Below are 23079 nucleotides of genomic sequence, written 5' to 3'. Positions count from 1 at the left end.
GCAAAAGAACAATGCAGTAGCCAATCAACTCTTCGCTCTTACGGAAAAGTGCTAAGTTGATTGGCTACTGGATTGCTTTTGGATGCGCGGCGAATTTCCGCGTCCTGTCTGCACGACTCATTTGCAAGAATGAAAGGTTAAGAATACCGTGTCATTCTTGCCGCACAAATTAGGAATCCCTAATATTTATGAAAAAACCGCCAATGTGACCATTCTCAGATTTCTGTCTGATTAAGTGACGTTTCAAGAACGTATACATATTGAAATAATAAAGTCGCAAATTTTCATATCACATCGTATTAGTATAAGGCATAAGGTACTAATATTTAATTTATGCTGATTATTGATTAATGTTAATTATATAGTTGATTAATAGAGTTGTTTTTTCTATGTATATACAGAATCGATTTAACAATGTCATTAATAATAGACACGATAGTGCAATGGAAATCGGCGGACAAAAGTATCGAGAAAATCGTACTAAAGCCGGCAATATATACTAAGAAACCAACAGAACGCTCCACGTGTAACATCCTTGTAGAGAAGCTAGATGTTAGAAGAGCATCAAACAAAGATTTGACAGAAAAATATCATACCAACATTCTTGATGGTGAGGGCGAAAAAGTGTTAGTCATAGGAGAAGCAAGCGCAGAAATTGATAGAAAGATTGAGAATGCAATTCAAATGATGAATATCCATGAAAGGAGTCTCGTTACCATCACTATGCCTGCAATAGAGTCAGAAGTTAATAGCGGATCTATAATAGTCGAGTTTCAGATTACATTGATAAAATGCGAGCGTAACAAACCAATCTGGGAGTTCAATGCAGAGGAGAAGTATAAAATAGCCCTAAGGTACAAAGAAAGAGGTATTGAATTGTTCAAAGACTCAAGAATTACAGATGCATTCTACAAATTCAGCAGAGCTTGCAAGATTCTGATAACATTAGAGCCAATACCAGACTTAGAATTAGACAAGCAATTAGAATCCAATATTAATAATCTGAGATTTATGCTATACAACAACATGGCTATGTGTCATCTGAGTCGAAAGAACTATAAACACACCATTACTCTATGTACTAAAGTACTGGATAAGGATAAGAATAATGTTAAAGCTTTATATAGAAGAGGAGTGGCATATGGAAATATGAATAATAATGAAAAGGCTGTAGCAGATATGAAGGAAGTACTTACCTTAGAGCCTAATAATAACGCAGCAATAGAGCAGTTTAATATTTATAACACCAAATTACAGGAATCAATTCAGAGGAGCAATGATATGGTGAAAAAAATGTTTAAGACTTATTAATAAATTTTAAATATTGTAAGTATACATATTTGTTTGCTAATCTCAGAAATAAAGTATATTTATTTCATAAATAGAAAAATATGTGAGCGTCTTATTTCTATTGACAATAACTTATAATTATCTTAATATTTTACAAGTATGTAATAGTGTATTTATATGGTGTAAAAAAATTAATAACATTAAACTAAAAAGTGTTAATTATATAACTTTTATTACAATATTAGTATACAATGGCTAGAAAACAAAAGTGCAGCAAGTATATGTGATGCACTCTTAAAGTTTTTTTTATAATACAGAATTTTTGATTGAGGTAATTTTATCGATAGCCGCAATTATAAATTATTCAATGATGTGTTTATTCTTAACTACATCATAACTATATAAAATATGTAAGATATTATAAGTTTCTTTCATATAAATATCGGTATTTGTAAATGATTTGGACACTTGAATGCAGTTATTTAACTCTATTATTATATTATTTTTAATTATTTTATAAAATTGCACAAGAGCAACTATTCCAATACTAAAATTTCAGTTTATGTTAATTGGTGTTATGTACACTTATTTTACCTCAGTTTAAAGTATAATACTAAAATATATAGATATATAGTGGTTTAAATACTAATTGTAGTTGTTTATTATAAACTTGGATTAATATGTATGCTAGAATTAGTTATTTAGATAACTTACAAAATTAATAAAAACAAATTTCTATAAAATTAACAAAATTTAATATGTGACACAGAAGCTCTTGACAATCCAAAATGAAATTTAATGGCACCTTTATGACCATACATCTCTGCATAATTTTACTATTCTACATACAATCATCCTGTATAAAGCATAATGAGATGATACACACAAATATGATTATATTAATAATATGATGTTTATTCAGCTAAAAAAATAAATGTGTTAATTAAGAATATTTTTAGAGCTGCCTGTTTGATGACATTTAATATCTGTTAATAAAATTACAAGACAATTTACAAAAAGAAAACATTTAAAAAATTGGATATATTATGTTGCATAAAGCAGCAATTATGTTTAATTAATTAAACGTAAACGAAGTCACATTTTTCATGTACGTCTTTGTGAAATAAATATTTCAAGATTTCAAACACTTAAACAATTTATAATAATGTTGAAACCATCATATAGTACAATTCTCACTTTTGCAATTTCAAAGAATGTATAAATTATATATTTTTCAAAATAATAATATGTAGAATATGTTAGAATACTTATAATAATAATCATTTAATATAAAACTTTTTAAATCCAATATTGTCATTTATTAATGAAATTTGTGTATTTAGGAATAGTGTGAAATTCTATGCAAGTTATAAAAATAAACACTACTCCATCAAGTATATAATAGATCGAATATAAAGTATATTAATAATCGCTTGGCAAGAAACTTGTGTAGTGGAGTTTTAATATATGTATATGACAGATTTTATTACCGAAGTTACTCATTGAAAAAAATTCATGCAATACAAAGAAAAAGTTAATTTTTTATATACTTGTAAGTCGCTTTTAGATAAAAAAAATATGTGAATAATATCCTAAATCCAAGTATATAAATATAAAATATGTTAATAAGATCTCTCTGATAGTTTTATTCAATGAGCAATATAGGCAATAGAGTCCAGCATACCTATGACGCAAATTTGAGCACTATTAACACAGTGTGTTGGCAACATAAGAATTATATCTTAATCTCTTAAGTAGATTAATATAACATTGTACAACTACAAAATGTTGCATTTAATAAGATATACCATAGCAATATATATATTATATGGCGCACAAAAAATCTACTTCAGAGTAGTATTTTTATCACTTTTCCAAGCTATGTAAAATGTGAATAACATCATATATACATTCTTTCTTTTATTATTAAACAATAGCTTAGTACAGTAACTGATGTAGAGAATTTCTGGCACAAACAAAAAGCAAAATCTAATTTATTTTAGTCCAAACATATAAATAATATAAAATAATAAGAATATAATTGTGCAAAAACAAAATCCTGCATATAAAAAAAAATTTGCAAAATGCACTTTAAATGTAATGGATACAACAGAAAGGTTGCATGCACTTAGTGAAAAAGAAAACAAAAATTAGCATACATATAACTTATTTTCCTAACTGTTTATAATATGTTCACAAATGCACTTTTCTATTTTTTAACAGAATTAATTCGTGATAACTTTAAATATATATTAACATCCCCGTCATAAAACATTTTCAGATCAAGCTACAATAATGATATCTTTCACCAGTACAAGATTTTATTTTTATAACATCTTATATACCAAGGATATACTAGACAATACTAGCAATATCACGATTTCCATCAATCTAACACTGTTTCTTTTTCTTTTTTATAATTAGAATACATCATATATACATTCACAGTCATTTCAAATATGTTCAAACCATAATGTTTAATTCAGTTTAACTACTCACGGCGGTATGTCAAGAAATAACATCTTGTTAAATTTGATTATGCCACTTGTTGGTATTTGCACACAAGAATGCAATATTTCAATCCATTTGGACAATCGAGATATTATGGGAATGAAGTATTACGATAATTTAGCCTTGCCATTGGCAGTGACAGTGGCATTCAATGTTGAATTTGTTACCGCTATTTCAGCAGCCTGCGCCACTGCTACAGACACTGACTTCTCCACAAATTGTTGGTAGAGTGGCTTCATGAACTGAACAAATGTAAAAATAATTTTTTCCATTATTCTTTCCTGCATAATTTTACAATAGTTATAAGTGATTTTGCGCAATTAAGATTTTGTACTTTTTTTGCAAGTGTCGGAATTTAAAATTATTTTTCAACTTTAAAGTGTAGCACTTTATGGAATTTAATGCAACACATGAAAGAAGTTTTAATAGTTACACAAAAGTATTATAATTCTTCGGTTAGAATCATGATTGGAATAATGTTTGCATAGAAAAGTATGGTCAATGTTAATACAGTTACAAATATTTGATTATATATGCAGCCAAATGCCATACCTTTTTGATATTTGTTCCTGTTAGCACTCGGCTTATGACAGGAATAGAAAAAAAAAGAACAATAAAAGAATGATATTAATGGTTGTATCATTAAATGGACTTTGAATAAGAAAAGAATTTGCGAAACATAGATGTGTAAATAACAGTATTGAGAAGCAATTCAAGATTGAAACAATTGATAAATTTAAAATTAAAGAGGGAGGAAAGCGTGGGATCATATATAGCCATGTCTACAAAGATCGAGATAAGTAAAATGACATATAGGTATTGCAAATACAATTATGACAATGGAAAGGATCAGGTATCTTAATTTATATGTTAATTTATAACAAAGATGAGCACATAGCCAGACCTGTTGCAATGAAAAAAATGCATTAATTATAATGTGAGTATCATACTAGATTCATGTTAATAGTATATACATATATTGTGATTGATAAGTGCTGCTTATATGTGATATATAAAACACATAAATTTTTGTATGTGATTTTAGTGTGCAGATAAATATCTTAATCTTGCTATTAATTGTAATTTTTTACATTATTTGCATTGTATTTCAAGTAAAAAGTATTCCAAATTAAATTTAAGAAAAACATGTACATTACACGTTTATAAAACTAATAAATAAGTAAAAAAATCTCTACCTTTCTCAAATATCGTTTTTCATTAGTACACTGCGAACAATATATAACTTTTATCAGAAAGATTTTATATCTATATGATAAACATTGACATATACAAAAGATAAGAAATTGAGTGATTAATTTCTAAGATATTCGTACTTACATTTTCCCATATTTTATTGGCTAAGTCATCTATTTGTGTGCCAATTTCTCTGAATTCTCCACTATATCTAAGTAATATTCAAACAAGAGATAGTAGTAAGAAATTGGTGCATGATAATAGAAAGTTGTCTCACACATACCTGTAAATAAATTCACATACCTTATATATGCCCATAAAACAAGAGTGAGGAGGCCGATACCCATAATAAGATTGCATATATTCGCTATTGTGTATAGACCAACAAGACCAAATATTCCGGAGAAAATATACATGGTAACGGCAATCGCGAAGAATACTGCCGGTGTTCGCGCTGCTTTAAAGATGTTTTTACTTTCGTTGTGTGCCTTGAATTGTGAGAAAGAGTCTTCCATGTCCTATATATATTGCAAAAAAAATATTTTGTTAAAATTAACATATACACACCCATCTTCAAAAGAAGAAAAAAAAATCTATATTTATTCTACCAAAAGTTATAGCTGATTAAATGCGCACACTTGCCTTAATCAATTTTTCCATATATATTTGACTGAATTCTTCTCCACCCATTTTTCGTTTATTTTGGAATTGGCGAAGAGCCGAGTCCACACAATGATGATGTTCTGATTCTAAGTGCGCGGTCGCTAAAAACGGTTTCCCTCCACCGCACACATTTTCCATCATCTGAAGGTACAAATCTTTAGCTTCAGCTACAGCTGTTAAGTTGTTAGCTTCTGCAGTAGCCTGTAAATAAAATCATTATTATAGATCAACGCGATTAAGATGTTTGCTTCTTCTTTTAATTGAACATTAAAATACATCGAAAACAAGAGAATAATAAAAAAAAAAAAAAAAAAGGAAACTGCAAATAAGAGAAAGTGCTAAACGTATACATACCACAAGCATACTTTTCGGTTCAGGAAGTTCATCTCCTTTGTAAAGATTGATGTAAAAGAGAAAAAAAAAAAAAAAAAAAAAAAGGAAACTGCAAATAAGAGAAAGTGCTAAACGTATACATACCACAAGCATACTTTTCGGTTCAGGAAGTTCATCTCCTTTGTAAAGATTGATGTAACTTTTAAAATATTCCAACAGATCTTTCGCTTTCACGACCTGACCGTTAATTTTCTTGGTCACCAGATTTTCTGGCGCTAATATCATTGGTATGAGCACTTTCAACTGTTTTTTGAACTCGGATTGTATTTCGGCTAATCTACCGTCGAATTTTGGATTCGTTGCAATTTCCAGACCGGGATGCGGCATAAGGAAACAAGATATATCCGAAAAACAGGACTTAATGTGCTTTCGTAAGCTCTGTAGTTCCGCATGTTGCCTGTCGGAGATTTCCAGTCTCTTGTCGAGCAATTTTTTTCCACCTTCCGCCCCATAATCAGCCTCATACGGGTAAACCCAATCCCTGATTAAAAACTGCAGTCTCTGAAACGGCGTACTATCAGAGCTCTCCAGCGCCAATCTACCGTACTCGGTGAATAGCTGTAGATGCTGAAGATCGTCCTCCTGGATGTTTTGCGACAGATTGTATATTTGCACGGAGGATAACATTGTGCTCAACGCGAATACCGTCGCGCAGTCCCGCACTGTGGATTGACTGTCGAATGCGCCTTGAGTGTCCATAAGAATCACTGCGATTTTCTCACCGTTCGCCAAGGTAGTAGGGTAAACCTTCGACCACATTAATATTCCCGTAGTGTCCCTTTCGGAACCGCCCCTCCACGAAAAACCGCTCAACGGTTCCTCTTCAGGACCCAACCAAGAATCAATATTATCGGTATTATGTTGCGTATACTGTTGATTTGCGTAAGACATATATTATGGTCGTTCGTAGTTATCCAAAGTTTCACACATCGATCGAGGAACGGACGAACATGAAATAATATAAACATGGGTAAATATCTGTGATTGCGTGCGTTGGTGTATTTTTTTAAATTTAGATATTACGCGCGTATACCTTGCTGTTCATGTAACGAAGAAAAAAGTCAAGAAGGAAACTTTTGCCTTTCCTAAAGGCACCTGCAACAGATACCACAACCACACTTCTATCTTTCACGTCGTCATGTAAAAGAATTTCGGATAATGCCTCTTCATCTAATTCGAAGGTATGATCTGGATGGGCAAGTACCACTTGGACAGGCCGCCCCTCGTTCGTTAATGTATCCAGCGTCTGTGTATTCATCGGCGCGATCCTTTCTATCCGATCGTTCCTCCCTAAATTATCTGTGACAAACATAAAATATCTTCATTGTAGATAATAATTGTAATATTAATTAATAATAATGTAAAGAAAAGAATTGTGTGGTGAGTTCTATTAGAACAATTAAAAGAAATTGTGTTTAATTTTATTAATGGGCATCGAAAACAAATTTTAATTTTTTAAGATATAAGTTTTAATTTGTTAAAGATATGATTTAATTAGTTATAAATACATTTTTTTATACATTATATTTAAATATGCAGCGATAAAATAGTCGTCGAAATGGATATTTGTCAATACTTGTTTATGCGAGTTTAGCTATTTATTATCAATTGCAAGCTATTTCGGTCTTAGCATTAGATAGATATGTATAGAATGTATATCAATGATAAATTCAATTTTTTAATTAACTGTAAGCAAGATTTAATGATAATATTAATGAATTTTGACACAACTTTTTTTAGGAGAATGACGCAACTTTGCTCAATGTTTAAAAGCTACATGGTGTAAATTGCAGATGTTGGATCACTGTCGGATTACGAGCCATTTTATTCGCCACCGTCTCGCTTTCATATCCCGTTTGTTCAAAAAGTTACAAAGGACAGGAGGAAGGATACGGCGAGGAAGTTATACACGGCCACGTGTATATAGGCCTTGACACCAGCAAGGCACGTAAACGGGCTTTCGGGGTGTAATTTATTGCACGTTGCACGAAAACAAACAGTCCAAGACCAACCCGCCGCCAGTTACGTGTCTAAAGCGCTGACCCGTGATGCGTGACTTGGATCAGCTGTGAGAGCGAATGGGAGATTTAAATGTCAGTGCGTGACGGCAAGTCGATCGGACAGATTCGCAAAAACTGAACGTAAATGACGAAGGATTGCCTCGTTAAATGCAGTCATGCATTTATCAGTTGCATTGCAAAGAGAAATGAGAGAAAGATATGATGTTTATCTGCGTTCAGATCAATATTGTTCTTATAAACTAAAAAAAAATAGAGAGAACGGGTTACTAGGATATACAAATTATTTAAAATATCTATATTATTAATATACAAGTTTTTAAATTGTACTATTTTTTTTTTTTTTTATAAATAGCATTACTAGATCCTTTCTTAAAGTGTTTTCTCTAATGAAAAAGACAAGTTTCTTCACTCGAAAAGATAATATGGAAAATATCATTGTGATACAAAGATGAAATATTACAGATTTCCAATATAATGGATGAGAAACGAAATAAGAAGCTTTCATCATTCTCTTAAGATTATACTACCACGTAGTATATTAACTTAATTGCTGTTATTCATATCACGAGGATAAATCAATATAATTTCATCATAAAAAAATATATCGGGAAAATAGTGCAGGCATACTCTATTTCATTTCTTATCTTCCGTGTAAGAAGAACAAATTAATATAATATTTACCAGAGTATATATAAAAATTCTTAAATCATTATTTGTGTGCATATTATATCGATTATTATATATTATTATTTTTGATACTGTTGCGATTTTCTTACGTACACGTTGGGATAACCACTTATGCGTGTCCATCACACATTATGAAATAAAAAACACTTTATAGTTCTTATTACACGATGATGACATTCCATTATTAAAGCATACTATAATCGCATGAAATGAGAACTGATTTTATTATATTTATTAGCGATATCGAAAGATATCATGAGAAACTGAAGTTTGACACGATAACCGATAGAGATATATTCTTCATATCTCTCTTCATTTGTCACACTTTTCTGCTTATTTAGAGATATAATAAAATTATCATATTGATAAGTGGGGGTAATATAAGCAACAGATTTGAGGTGATGAATGTGACTTAATGCAAAATATAATTCGAATAGAAAGGATATTTTAAAATATTCCACTTATATATTCTGAATTATTTACAGTTTTGTCAGAAACCTTGGTGTTATATCAAGTCATAATGTGTAATGTATTATTTCGCAATGTCATGGTCGATGTTTTTAACGACGGTGAATATTATGCTTTGTCATACTCAAGGTAACTCATTACAGATCAGCTTATATCTTCAACCTTCGCTCGTGGTTTTTCGATATTTTATATATGCCTGATGATTATTAACATTTTTTCTTTTGCATACATTGTGGATAATTATTTCAGCAATGAACACTGCAAAGATTCTGGACAAGATATGCAAAGGAAATGTTAAAAAAAAATGCTAAAAGGTCAAACAATTATTGTACTTCTTGTTAAATTATTTTAAAAAAAATTAATACTTTTATGTTATACATATATGTTTCATAATTAATAATCTTGTTGATCGTATATGTATATGTATTAGAATTTCTGTCGATTCACACATTTCCAGGAATATTCCGAATATTCATGATATTAAGCGTTTCATGTTAAGAACTATATATGGAATGTATCCGATATGCATTCAATTAACAAGCGTATTTCAATAAGGAGATCAAGTGGATCACGATGGGCATCTTCAATTATCAATAACGTGTCGACCAGTATATTCCGTTTTATATAGTTGGAATATATCTCTCTTTCTCTCTCTCTCTCCCGATAGAAAGCCTTAGACGATTATTTATTGCGAGCAACCGGCCAATTATACTCGTGCGAATGCCAATTCTACAGTCTGCCTTCTTCTCTCTTGCTTCTATTTCTACGAAAATCTTAATGCTATCGTCGTCGCTACGTAATTCACGCGCCATCCGATTATACGATCTCCATCTCCGATCTTCTCTATCTATTTCACGATCGCACGAATCATTACTGGGTTACAGTAATATAGTAAGTACAGGGCGAAGAATTTCTCATGTGGAACGAGACGGCAAGAAAAAAAGGGTACATCAGAATCTGAATTAACTACAATGTTGGCGCAACAGGAGAGAGGTAAGAAGAGAATTAACGATAAGAAAAATAATACATGTTATTGCGAATATCAACAAGCATCAGAATTATTTTATACACTTAAATGTTTATTTTGATTTTACGCCCAATTTGCGCTTTGCATGTTTATTATTAATATTTATTATGTAGATATTTTTTCTGTCACACGATTTGGCACAGATCAATTAATTTACAAAGATATGCGAATAAATCAAGCTGGTCGATAAATATTAAAAAGTTTTTCGTAAAGAAACACAGTATTAGTTAAATTAATTAATCAAAGAAAAGAAAGAGTAAACTCAAAGAAAATAAATACTTTGTATGTGCATGTAACTTGTAATGGATTCAACTCTAGATCATCATTAGAAATGATTCGATCATAACAGACAACGATACGGCGGGGAACAGTTATATTTAACAGGAAGTTCATATTACATTGATTGTTCGTGTGTCGTAACGAAAAATATTTTGCGGTTTGCAAGAAAATTCTAGACCTCCTGCGATTTAATAGCCAACTTTCACATTTTGCATCCTTTCCCGCGCGAATCGCGCCTGAAATCATACGCGGTCGAGATATTACGAGGACTCACGTGAATTCGAAAGAACAAGATGACTTTTGTCGCAAACGATTCCGAAAAGTTGTAAACTCAAGTCAAACCTCTTGCAAGAATTGCAGGAAGAACTCGGGTGATGCCCGAGAAAGCTGCTGGCCGCGCGAACTCATCGCAAAATCTGATCCAGCGAGAATTCTTGAGGAGTTACGGGTCGCTTTTGTTAGCTTTCTTTTGTACACAAAGGAAAACTATTTTACGAGAGGAAGAGAGGAGATGGAGGACTCTGCCGTGTACGCAAGAAGTGGGTCGTCGCTTCGAAATTCGTTTGGAATCGTTACATTTTTAGGAGGCTTTCAGCGGCACGGCGACAATTATAGATGATCAGCGACGCGATTTACGAAAGTAGAAAATAGGAAAACGAGTAGGCGAATAAATAAACGGTTTAAAGAGTGGTCAAGCTAATACATAGTCGAGACTAACAATAAGAAAAGCAGCTCACCCATATTTTCGGTTGTCTTATGCTGTTCTTCTCGTGGTATGCGGTTCACGTTCTCGTCAAGAGTCGTCATCGGGGCCTTCTCGGCTAAAAACATATTTTTAAACAATACAATTAGTCGTATTGTGATCCATAACATGTTTATGCTTTACATAAAAAATTATTTTATATTTATTATTAAAAACGATTACATAACATTACAAGTGAGATAAATTCCGATTTAAAATTCAAATGATGATTCTATACCAATGTTTATACCTTGAGATCTATAAGAAATTTAAAAGAAAAAACCTTTCAGGAGAGAGAGCATATTTATCGTAAAACAGATGTTTCGGTTAGCGTTTCCCAAAATTTTCGCGAAAATTTCAAGTCAATAGAAAATTAATATAGTTAAAAATTTTGATATTTTATTAATTCTTAATTAATGGCATTGTCACACAAACACACACACACATACAAAATAAAACAAAATTTGGGAAACACTGATTTAAAAATATAATTTCTCACGAATTAAACCAATCACACTGAATGAACCGACAAGACGGATCGCGTTTCCAAAAGATTGTCTGACAACTAACTCTGTCTCTGATGCGTTTCCGCAAAAGTGCTGCGTTGCGTGACATTTCCGAAATCAGAATTGCTTGTCGCTGTCACATACGCGACCTGCTGCGTCCTCGTTCTCGGCGGCCTCGCCGGTTCCTTCGGCCTGTCCGATCTCTCCAAGGTCGACCTTGACCCGGAAGGGTCGTCGAGCCGCTTTCGTCTCGGTTTTACGATATTCCTATCGGTCATACTTCCGGCTCTCACATTCGTCACAGAATCGACACGATATACACGGTTCGATAAAATCGAGACGAACAGGCGCGACGTATATATACATATAACGAGGAACACTCGGCCGTACGTCGCGTAGATGCACCGGGCATCCGCGATACTCGGGTACTAAGTTCGTGAAAACCGGACTAGAAATATCCCGGTCGACACTCCTTGAGTCGTGCGTGATGGCGAACCTCGCGAGTTGGCAGCATTTCACGAATGGCATGAGTGTCGTACGAGAGGCAGACCAGCAGAAACCGGCTGACACGGTCGCAGAAACGTAGTGGGGGGGCATTTGTACGCATATGAGCGCCGACAAGATTTTCTTCGAGATGTTATATATGCTTTAAAGTTTAACATTAAATTAAACATGCTACAATCCCATCACACACACACACACATACGAGAATTTCTCTCCTCTCTCTCTCTCTCTCTCGCTCTATTTAAAAATATTTTATAAATATTTTATTTTTTTCTGATTCTTTCCCCTCTCTCTCTTTTTCAAATAAATCTTGTATTTATAGTTGTTGATAAAGAAAAGAAAAAGTCTCTCTCTCTCTTATATTTTAATTTACAAGCGACGAGTGTAAATCTTATCAAGAATCTTTTTTTCTCTCTTTATACATTATAACGCTTTTTTGATTATTTTAAAAGGCGAGATGAAAGTGCCAGTTTTTTGATCTGTGGAAGCGTATATTCCTTTCGAATTTATGTTGGAAACCGGCAAGAAAAATTATACACAAAAAATTACGTAATGACGACGTCATTAACTTCTTTGCATTTAAGATATTACTTTACGTGCTGTCGAGTTCAGTTTCGCTCGACATATTGCGAATGATTTCATGACGCTCATTCAAAGAGAATTGTGGGATTAGTGATAAAAAAGAGTAAACGGTGAGACGATCAGACGTTCATGAGAGAGATAATTTAACGTTATATATTTCTAAATATTTTTCGATACTGTTGAGCGTTGGTTATAGTTACGAAAGAATAATTGTAAAATTGGTACGATTATTTTACGTAATTATGTAAATCTAACGAAAAAATAAAGAAGAAATAAAAAAGATTAATAATAAGATTAATATCTTGAAGCAACGTGTCCAACACTTTTTTCTTATCTTTATATAATATATACAGAATATTTAATTAAAATATAGCATAAATTCTCTCTACATACATATAAACATAAAGAATAATTCATAAAAATTATGCATTTATAATGGCATGGAAAAAGTTTTGAGACTGCACAAGCAGCATAAAAACTTGTAGTACCAGGGATAAAATTATCACTAATATTAATGATTTATAAAGAAATGGCTGTTTAGTCGTTAAGACTTATAGTGTGTAGCATTTTCTTCAGACAAATATTTTGTTGTATTTCTTGCATAATCATTTTAATACTAAAACAAGATCGTTCAATATGGAAAGAAAAAAAATAACTGATAATGTATTAGAAAAAAATTCTAATAACGATAAAAGTTTCAAATTCTAAATCAATCTGTCGTTTGCGTCGTATAAATAGAAAAGCACGATTTGGCAAAGTTTCATAGCTTCTGTGCAAAACGACTTATAAACACGATATGTAGGTTTTCCCAAATACAATACGGAAGATATAACGCGACCGTATCTTTGATAACAAAGATAAAAGTAGATTGTGTAATGATAGAGAAGATAATCGTCAAATCTATTAAAAATATTATTTAACAAAATAATGTACAAGTTTTCTTCATATTGTCATTTACAGATTTATCTCTCTCTCCACAGATGCTGACTTAAGTTCCCTCAATTTAAATAAGATTCTTTTGATAAGAAAAAATGTGTAAAATTAAAATAAAAACAAGTAACAAAATTCCTTTCCGACTTTTTATATAAAATAAAAATACTGAAAAAACTACGGAGGAAACATATAATAGCGAATTAGTTTCCGGCAGTTTAGATTAGAAGATTAGAAAATCTGCAATTAGTGATGTAACATAAAGATTAAATATGCACGGTGTTAACCAATATTATTTTCTGAACGTCATGCATGAAACCTTGAACGCTCTTGATCTTTGCATCATTTAATATGTTACTTTTTGCAGATATTTATGACATGAGATATGACGTACGTGGGCAGTTTTCTTGCATATATACTGTAGAAGAAATAACGAGCTTTGGTTTAATTTAGGAGCGGATGACACGAGTAATTTCGTACATTCGCATTTGCGAACGCCAACTGAGAAGAAGATCGTGCCATATGTCGCAAATATTGGCACTGTATCCAGAGATAACTTTCAAGTGATATCTCACAAATATCATAAGCAGAGATTATAAAAACTGCAGGTAAACAATCTGCTTTTAGTTTGGATACGTGTGTGTAAAGTTTTACATTCAAATATTATTCAAGTACTATTGTTTTATATATATATATAATAAATGTATAAAATTAAATAACATTATATTAGGGAAAATTTAATTACGCGATGTTCTGGAAGAAAATTTCAAACATTCTCATTTCTACAAAAAAACTCGTGTCAATTTTTAAGATATTAATATATCAAACTCCTTATTTATATTCAAATCGCGCAATCTATATATTAAAAAAGAATGATAAAATAAATAAATAATAGATAATAAAATAAAATAATTTAGATAATTCTTCGAAAGAGTTCAGCTCTGCCGTTTAATAAAACTCTCTTCGTTGATTGGAAAATACATCTCCACCTTAATATTACACGTCGTTCTACTTTACGCTATCGTCGTTGAATCGCGCTGCCGATTTACGAGGTGATATTGTCGAACAAACATAATCAAAATCAGTAGCTACACCAATAAGGATTTTAGATCGGTACCTGGTTTGCACGGGCGGTAAAATGAGTGGAGTTAACGTTCGCGACGAGCGTTGCACGCGGGGGAGGATTACGATGTGCTTCCGTGAGATATATTTATTTTAAGAAAGTGTATACCATTCCCTCTCCGAGCACACATCGTTTTGTACCGTTTGAACTTCTACATCGCGCGGAGGCAAATGTTTTACGACAAATGAGGGAGTTTATTGCGAGAAGGGAAAGCCGAAATGTGCGACGGGATAAAAGGATGAAACTGGTGAATGTGGGAGAAAGAGAGAGAGAGAGTAGAAATAAGAGATCGTCTCGTATAAACGAACGAGTGAGTTAAGATTATTGTGCCTCCTTCAGGCACATCTCGGTTATCGTTAATCTCGCCCCAGGCGTTATCCGGCACGCGGTTTATTTACGTTTCCATCTCCGCGTATATGCCGGGCATAACCGCGATTCCCGAAGTTTATGCAGCACCGTACGCAGTTCGGTTATGAGCTCTGCAACAGCCCGAAAGGTTCTTTCGCGTCTACGCAAGCACGATTTTGCAAGTTCCAGCCGGCAGGTCTTAAATCTTAATGGCAACGTTACGCCGAATGAAATAAGATACGGTACGAACGATAGCTCTCGATGCGAAACGTTATTCCATCATCTTACATAAACATTAACTTTCATCTAAAAAAAAAATCAATAAAAAGTTATCAGAGAGCTAAAAACTAAAGAGATCTAAAATTTAAAAATAACTAAAAAATCCATAAAAACTTTCATCGAAAAAGTTGCGCTGAAATGAAATAAAATATGGTACGAAAGATAGCTTTCGATGCGAAATGTTATTCCACATTCTTTTTACGTTACCAAACATTAACTTTTATCGATTCAAAAAGTCAAATAATTCAAGTCAACATATAATTTTTTCATTATTGGCTTTGCTATTTTAAAATATTATGTACAAAATGTGAGTCACAATTTTGATAAAGATTTTACAAGGGAATAAAATAGCGTTTGTGTATCGATCGAGAGCATATCAGGAATTTAATTATGAAAGATATATCGGTATTCAACATAATGCGTTTCACGCAACGACAGTGGTTTTATTGCAATTTCTCAGCTAATTGAATCGCATTGTATACACGCGGTGTCGCTTATAGAAATCAATATCCCTGAACTTCCCCCTTCTAAATGCCACGCTTTACGAAGTTACCGAGGATAGATATACCTCGTCGTCACGTGCAGTTGTATTTATGCTTGTTTTTACCGTGAACTTCCAGCTAAACCGCTCGCGTCATTACGCGAGAAAACTGCAGATAATACGGATCTCTCTCAAAAATAATGTCGCGATCGCATTTTGGGAGATTGCGATTATGCAACAATTATAAATTACGTTACGTAACATAAGTTCGCTTCTTTACTTTACAACGTAAATACCGCGTATTCAAAATTATGGTATAAGAAAAATGTTATCGCGCAGAAGAGGATATAAAAATTTTTAAAAAAGCTCTCGCGCTCTTTCTTCAGCGAGGATCATATAATTCGTGTTTTCGCTAGTATTGCCGAATCGCCGAATTAATGGCGCATGACCGATTGGCTTTCGATTCATCTGACTGAATAATGCAAGTCTAATTAGCAAAGTGCACAAACGCAGGAGAGCGCTCGATGAATCCAACTCGAACGGAGATATGTAGTTTACATGTTAAGTATGTATGCGCGTGTATTGACGAGAGAACGGGTATGTTTGTATTGACCTCGTATCGTCTGACCTCTCGTCAGTCAATTGACATCCTTCGTATAACTTTAATTTGTATCGTAGCTTGAATTGTCGATTCGAATAAAAATATAGATTGATACGCTGTCGTTTTCAAAAATTGTCGTTTTATCCGTGTGAAATATAAACAATATACTCATTATTTTCCCCCCTAAATTAGAATTGGAATTTTAAAGAACAAGATAAAAAGAATTATCTGATATTAAGAGGAGAAAAAGCACGGAATGTTAACAATAAATATAGTACAACTAGCAATGTACGTATTACTATTCAAAAAGTCGTGTATAACGCTAAAGTTATAAACGAATATAAAAGAAACTATATAGATATATAAAAAAGAAACAGAGAGAGATATATATCTCCAGAAAAAATCATTGCCTACATCTCTAAGAATCGTAGATGGTAAAATCAAGGCGTAGCACGCGTTAAAAACTTTTCCCATCGTCCGAATCTGACCGCAACTCTAACTACGTCTTGCTACGTCTATAGAAAAAGAATGATGCCTCATCGTAGTTACGAGTCTGTATAAATGGACAGCAAACTACAAGCAGGAATCAGCTTCAATTAACTCGGTGTATTGTCTCGGGTCCCGGTTGCAGCACGAGCCGGGTGTAATGTCGGACTTACGCTTAATTTATCGCGGGCGGCTCAGAAATTTATTGTGAGGCGTTGTATGTTTCCGTTCGACGATGGACCCGTCGTAAACTATCGGGAAAGTGAGACCGGTCTCGTTTCCATCGGACGTGCATACACGGCGCGCGTGGCACGCAAAGCTATCGATGCTATTCAATAAAACACGCGCCACGTCGGGTTGAATAGGCGCTCCAATATGCGACTCTCATTTCCAATCCCGGAACAGCAATATGTGTTTATATATGTGTGTGTGTGTGTGTGTGTGTATGTGTGTATGTATGGATATTTGCGTGTAACGCGCGCCCATTGCGTTGCATCGCTTTGGGGCGCGCTTTTCCCATTCGACATTGTCGCGCGGAGAAAGAGAGGGAGAGAGAGAGAGAAATATTTCATTTAATACGGAATAATATTACGACTTCCTGCTGTGAGGCATTACGCTGCTAACAAGAGAAAGAGAAAACCGGATTTCTGTATCGTGAAAACGAGTTCGCTAATTTTCCAACGAAAAATGAAAAACACGAATGTATATCGAGCGCCGTGAATCGTCACCGACATTCTGATTCTGAAAAAAGCAACTTTGTTATAATATACGTCCTCCATATAGTCCTCGCGTTCTCTTTCCGTTCTTCCCGTTGTTTATCGCCCTTTGATACTTTTAATAACGGAAATCAGATCACTTGATCCGTAGTGAAATATGTTGAAAGCTCTTACTCTTCCCCCTTCGCGTTCTATTTTATCATATTTTTTTATTAACCCGGTAGATATGTTGTTGCTAGCGATAAAACGACATATCAAGAAACAACATTTCTTTCCTACCATTTATAGTTGAGCGAGATTAAAACGACGAGATTCAAGAACGTTGAATGAAAAATGGGATTATATAAGCTGTTTGTGGTCTGATCTTGTAAGTAATGCTAATGAATACGTAAGTGATGTAGCTAAATTATATTGCTTTTAAGAACATACTGTTAGAATTGCAGTCTCATCTGTGATTACGCAATTAATTTAAGCGCGATCATAATTAATAGGCAATTTTTTTATATTCTAATATTCTTATAATAAACAAGATTTGAATCGTCAATCAGAAAAAAGTTTTTAAATATGTAGACATAAATTTGCAAAGCAGATTCTCTGACGATGAGTAATCGATTTAATTCTTGTAAACTGAAAAAAAAAGATTGTTAATTTGACTAAATCCGTTCAACTAATTACCATTTTTTAAATTGAAATATTTATATATTTAAGTCAAATACGACATATTAAATCTAACATGACGTATATTTGACTTAAATATATAAATATTTCAATTTAAAAAATGGTAATTAGTTGAACGGATTTATTTGTTAACAATTTTTTTTTTCAGTGTACACATATATCTCTATCGTATTTTTTCCCCCAAAGTCGCTAAGACATACAGGTAAATGTAAATGCGATGTAAGCGGAAACGAATGGAAAGTTACAACAATGCAATTCAGCATTCTTTCATCGACCGTGTCGATTTCCTTGTTCCGCTCTGGCTCTAACATTGTGTTCGTTATATTTAAAGTTTCATCCAATGCAATCATTCATCGGAATGATAAAAGAGAAACTGGATATAAGATACTCGCGCTTATATGACAACAATATCATCGGTTGCGCGTCATTCTATTATGCGAGTATTACATTATAACCTCTACAAGAGTGACGTTCACATCTCTCGACGTCACGCGACGTATCAATCCGAGACACTAATGTTTTTTAATTACACTCAACAGACATTCGCGGTTGTACAACCTACGCGTTCTTTGTCCTTCGCACGCATTCTGTCTTCGTCGCTCACCTTTCTCTCCTTATCTCGTTTTACGTATTTATGTATTGCACAATCGTATCGATCGAACCATGCAATATCGGAAATAAATTCTACCGGGCACGAGGGAGTCGAGCGGCGAGCCGGGAATCGAGTCGAGGAGGAATCGGCGTCGACAAAGTGTCAAACAGTCGCGAGGCATGGACGGCTCGTCACGTCGCGCGGCCGTTCACCGAACAGCTGGCTCGCGTCCGAAACGCGACGAATTCGTCCTTTTTTCGCGATTTCAATGACAACGCACGCTCATTAGATGTCGCGTAGCCCCTCGTACCTGGCGAAATGACGAAAATTCAAGCGAAATACTCACCCACATAAGAGCTGCCGTGATCGCCGTTCTGTTTATGTTGTCCAACGTCCGCCATATTGTGCTGCGTGTGACGTCACGTCCACGACTGCGCGCCACCGTCATCTCTCGTTGCTCCCCGGGTGCGTTCGAAAATTAACTCGTCGGATAGAGTAGGGCTTGATTGACCAATCAGGACAAAGGAGCGAAGATGTTCCGATTGGTCGATCAAAGTTACTCTGCTTCGACGATGGATTTTCGAACGCAATCGTACTCTACGACGTGAATTCGTTCTTCCCGCCTCATTCGATCGTTGTAGTTTATATGGCGTGTACGACCGGCGTTCGAACTGCGTTGATCGTCAATCGCGGCTGTATTTTGTGTAACGAAGGTAGGAGAGAAATACATCTCTGCGATATTAATAATCTTTAATAACGCATGATTTTGTATTCGACGCAGATCGATAGTATTTGAAAATAATTTCGTTTAGAAACGACTCTAGGATAAGCTGTACGTTATACAGTTATTCGCTCCAGAGAGTGCTAATTGATCGATAAATATATTCATATATTTCACATTTTAATGCGTTTTTACAAAAGAATTATATTAAAATTCTCTGTTAATTGATAAAGTTTCAAGTTAACTTTGAATCTAAATTATTCCGATACATAGATTCGAATTGTAAAAACAATGATAACATATTTTTTATATAATAACTGGGTTTAAACACCGCTTGTATATTGGCGATCATGATTTAAATTTTTTGTCGCAAAATCAATTTTATTTCGTCTTCGGCAAACCGGGAATATGAGAAGAAAGATATACCCTCGACTCGGTTTAAATTTAATATATTTAATAATCGGCATCAGAGTGAAGTATAACGCGTTCTTAGTCTCGCGAGTTCCATTTAAGAAAATATCGATCACATTGACTTGGCCTTGAAAAGGTCACTCAAGGTCAAGTCCATATTTTCATCATGTGACCCCCTCTGAACCCTACAACTTTTGTATAAAACATTTTTTTCCATCTTGCTTATTTTACGAGATATTTGCGTGCGTTGATTAAAATGACTCACCCTGTATATATATAATTATAGCATGTTGTTACGAGATACGTTACTTCATCTACAATATACAACCTTTTATCGAATTGGCGGCAATCTGTCGAACCGAACATACATCATTCAGAGATACCTTTACACGTGCAATGACCGTGATTGCGTCGTAGATAAGTCGATTCAATGTAACGTTTGACTACGTTTGACGTTCCTACGAGAAGAGTCCGTGCAATTGTTTAACCTTGCTGACTAATCGAATGTAAGGTCGCACAAATATACCCATCGAGCTCGAAGTTCACTCGTTTTCTCGCGGCGCTTTTACAGCATCCATGAAAGTTCCTCGCGTTCCAAAAATTACGTCATCCACTTTTTGACAGGATCTCTTATTTACTCGTTCCTCTCGCGCGCGTAAGCACGATATTTATAGATACTTGCGTCGGCGAACACGCAATATCATCGGTTGCGCGTCATTCTATTATGCGAGTATTACATTATAACCTCTACAAGAGTGACGTTCACATCTCTCGACGTCACGCGACGTGTCAATCCAAAACACTAATGTTTTTTAATTACACTCGACAGACATTCGCGGTTGTACAACCTACGCGTTCTTTGTCCTTCGCACGCATTCTGTCTTCGTCGCTCACCTTTCTCTCCTTATCTCGTTTTACGTATTTATGTATTGCACAATCGTATCGATCGAACCATGCAATATCGGAAATAAATTCTACCGGGCACGAGGGAGTCGAGCGGCGAGCCGGGAATCGAGTCGAGGAGGAATCGGCGTCGACAAAGTGTCAAACAGTCGCGAGGCATGGACGGCTCGTCACGTCGCGCGGCCGTTCACCGAACAGCTGGCTCGCGTCCGAAACGCGACGAATTCGTCCTTCTTTCGCGATTTCAATGACAGCGCACGCTCATTAGATGTCGCGTAGCCCCTCGTACCCGGCGAAATGATGAAAATTCAAGCGAAATACTCACCCACATACGAGCTGCCGTGATCGCCGTTCTGTTCGTCGTTCGTTCGATGAGACGAGATGCGCCCTACCGACAGCGGCCCGTGTTGTGTTATGCGCGCCGACGATCGCGACACGCGAGCAGCCAGTTGGTCGAAATGGTCGACCACGAATGGTTGGTAAACAAATCTCGGGAAGAGGCGAATACGCGCTGAGCGACGAGAGGAGGTGCGAAAAACTGACACAATCGACGAGAGAAATGACAATACTAAACGATCGCACGACGATCGTGTACGAAATCAAGTGTTCTCGTGACGTATAAGGAGCGAAAATTCAAAACGACTGAAATCGAAGGGAAGAGGTGATACGCGTAGCGATCAGCAGGGTATATATTGTTCGCGATCGCGTTACACATTTCGCGTCGTGTGTCGCCATAGTTATAAACGTAGCGCGCCTTTTCGAGCGTTCGCGTATTTGCAGACTCGCCGCGTGACGTTGCGGGGTGTCGCACGGCTATACGTTATATATACGTGTGTGTTGTAACGTGTCGCGATGTAGTGTCTTTCGCGCGCGACGAGAGGCGCATTTTTCGTATAACGCGTTTAATCCCACTATTACCAACTTGATTTCGCGCTCGCACGTGACTCGGTGGACTGATCCGCGCTGTGACGCGAGCGTAGAAGTTCGGCGCGGCGCCGCCGCCGCTGGCCCTTTAAATCGCCCGGGGCATTTCGTCCTCCCCTCCCGCCCTCCCCTCCTCTCCTCTACTCCGACGCGCGTGTGTATGGTGCCTCTCTGCGACCATTTAAATCCCACGAGGTCGACCGGTCGGTTCGTTTAAAGCCCATCATTGTGCAATCGTCGCACACCGGACTCACGACTGTCGCTCTCCCTCTCTCTCTCTCTCTCTCTCTTTTTCCGTCGCTCCCTCTCGCATTCTCACCTCGATGTCGCCGTCGTCGATGTTTTACGAGCGTTCTTACGATATCGCGAGCAGTCACGCGCGCGAGATCGTAAACTTCCCCCGCGGAGATTCACGGCGCGACGCTTGACTGGTGTTTTTTGGCAACGATCACCGGAACCTTATCCTTGCGCGCATCCCATCCTTGTGCTCTGCCTCGAGTTCTGCCGCAGCCCCGGCACCCCGAAGAATTATGTAACGCCTGTCGTGGAGCCGCCGACCACTGAACCAGCCCGCCCGGCTCGGAATGCGGGATCCCTTCGCAGTTTTTGGCGAGACGTGTTTGGCTTCGTGAGTACCAGAGTCTTTGTTTCCCTCTCTTGGCCGCCGTCAGCGCCGGCGCGCCCGCTCTGGATCCCGCCGTGGATTCTGCTCTTCTCCCCACGCCGGAGCTGACTGCATTTTATTCGAAATTAATCTTTAGATACCGAGCGTATACACTTGTTTTTATGTTATCTCCGATGGAATATTTTACGCGACGAGTATGTTTTCCATCAATACCCGAAACGCGTACGTTTCTTAATTTATAATAATTAAAAAACAAACTTAAATAATTTATATGGGATATATATTGGAAATGTTAAAATTATATTAAATTATTAAAATTTTTTAAAGTATCTATGAAATGTGACAGATAAAACACATGGTATAATTTTACGTATCGCTCTATAATTTATGCTTG

The 23079-nt window shown here is 35.4% G+C and overlaps 3 protein-coding genes across 10 annotated transcripts in view; 2 read left to right on the top strand and 1 right to left on the bottom strand.

Moving 5' to 3' along the window:
- Positions 1 to 6: 6 nt before the first annotated feature.
- LOC115245751 (peptidyl-prolyl cis-trans isomerase FKBP4-like) lies at positions 7 to 3480 on the top strand. Its single transcript, XM_029824214.1, has 2 exons — positions 7 to 316; positions 402 to 3480. The coding sequence occupies exon 2, from the start codon at positions 415 to 417 to the stop codon at positions 1309 to 1311; it is 897 nt and encodes a 298-aa protein (XP_029680074.1). The 5' UTR covers positions 7 to 316; positions 402 to 414; the 3' UTR covers positions 1312 to 3480.
- On the bottom strand, positions 616 to 21488 carry LOC115245747 (atlastin). 8 transcript variants are annotated; one of them, XR_003885588.1, is made up of 11 exons: positions 11846 to 12296; positions 11271 to 11354; positions 7085 to 7350; positions 6187 to 6921; positions 6013 to 6063; positions 5638 to 5859; positions 5299 to 5513; positions 5140 to 5206; positions 4998 to 5027; positions 4354 to 4705; positions 1767 to 4043 (listed from the first exon to the last, which is right to left on the bottom strand). XR_003885588.1 is itself a non-coding variant. In XM_029824208.1 (9 exons), exons 1-9 carry the CDS (start codon positions 12057 to 12059, stop codon positions 722 to 724), a joined length of 1890 nt encoding a protein of 629 aa, XP_029680068.1. In that variant the 5' UTR covers positions 12060 to 12293; the 3' UTR covers positions 616 to 721. The 8 variants fall into 8 exon arrangements, 3 of the variants coding, with proteins under 3 accessions (XP_029680068.1, XP_029680067.1, XP_029680066.1); XR_003885591.1 differs by lacking the exons at positions 6013 to 6063; positions 11846 to 12296 and adding an exon at positions 21462 to 21488 and having other exon boundaries at positions 6136 to 6921; XR_003885590.1 differs by lacking the exons at positions 6013 to 6063; positions 11846 to 12296 and adding an exon at positions 19448 to 19719 and having other exon boundaries at positions 6136 to 6921.
- LOC115245752 overlaps positions 21488 to 23079 on the top strand; it is a gene marked incomplete at its 3' end in the record, with an annotated part of 263500 nt that continues 261908 nt past the window's right edge. Inside the window, exon 1 of the mRNA XM_029824215.1 lies at positions 21488 to 22688. The remainder of the gene's footprint in view (positions 22689 to 23079) is intronic.

This window comes from Formica exsecta, unplaced genomic scaffold (assembly GCF_003651465.1).
Source record: "Formica exsecta isolate Colony F162 unplaced genomic scaffold, ASM365146v1 scaffold13, whole genome shotgun sequence".
Taxonomy (NCBI): domain Eukaryota; kingdom Metazoa; phylum Arthropoda; class Insecta; order Hymenoptera; family Formicidae; genus Formica; species Formica exsecta.
Note: the sequence above shows the minus strand (reverse complement) of the source record. Positions and strands in the feature narration are given on the sequence as shown.

Bases quoted from the DNA above. Each gene is read 5' to 3' on its own strand.
- LOC115245751 (XM_029824214.1), top strand. From the start codon at position 415: ATGTCATTAATAATAGACACGATAGTGCAATGGAAATCGGCGGACAAA.
- LOC115245747 (XM_029824207.1), bottom strand. From the start codon at position 12,059: ATGACCGATAGGAATATCGTAAAACCGAGACGAAAGCGGCTCGACGAC. The intron at 6,922-7,084 runs GTATACGCGCGT...GCAAATCAACAG, and splicing joins TTCGTTACATGAACAGCAAG to TATACGCAACATAATACCGA. The intron at 5,514-5,637 runs GCAAGTGTGCGC...CAATATATATAG, and splicing joins ATATGGAAAAATTGATTAAG to GACATGGAAGACTCTTTCTC.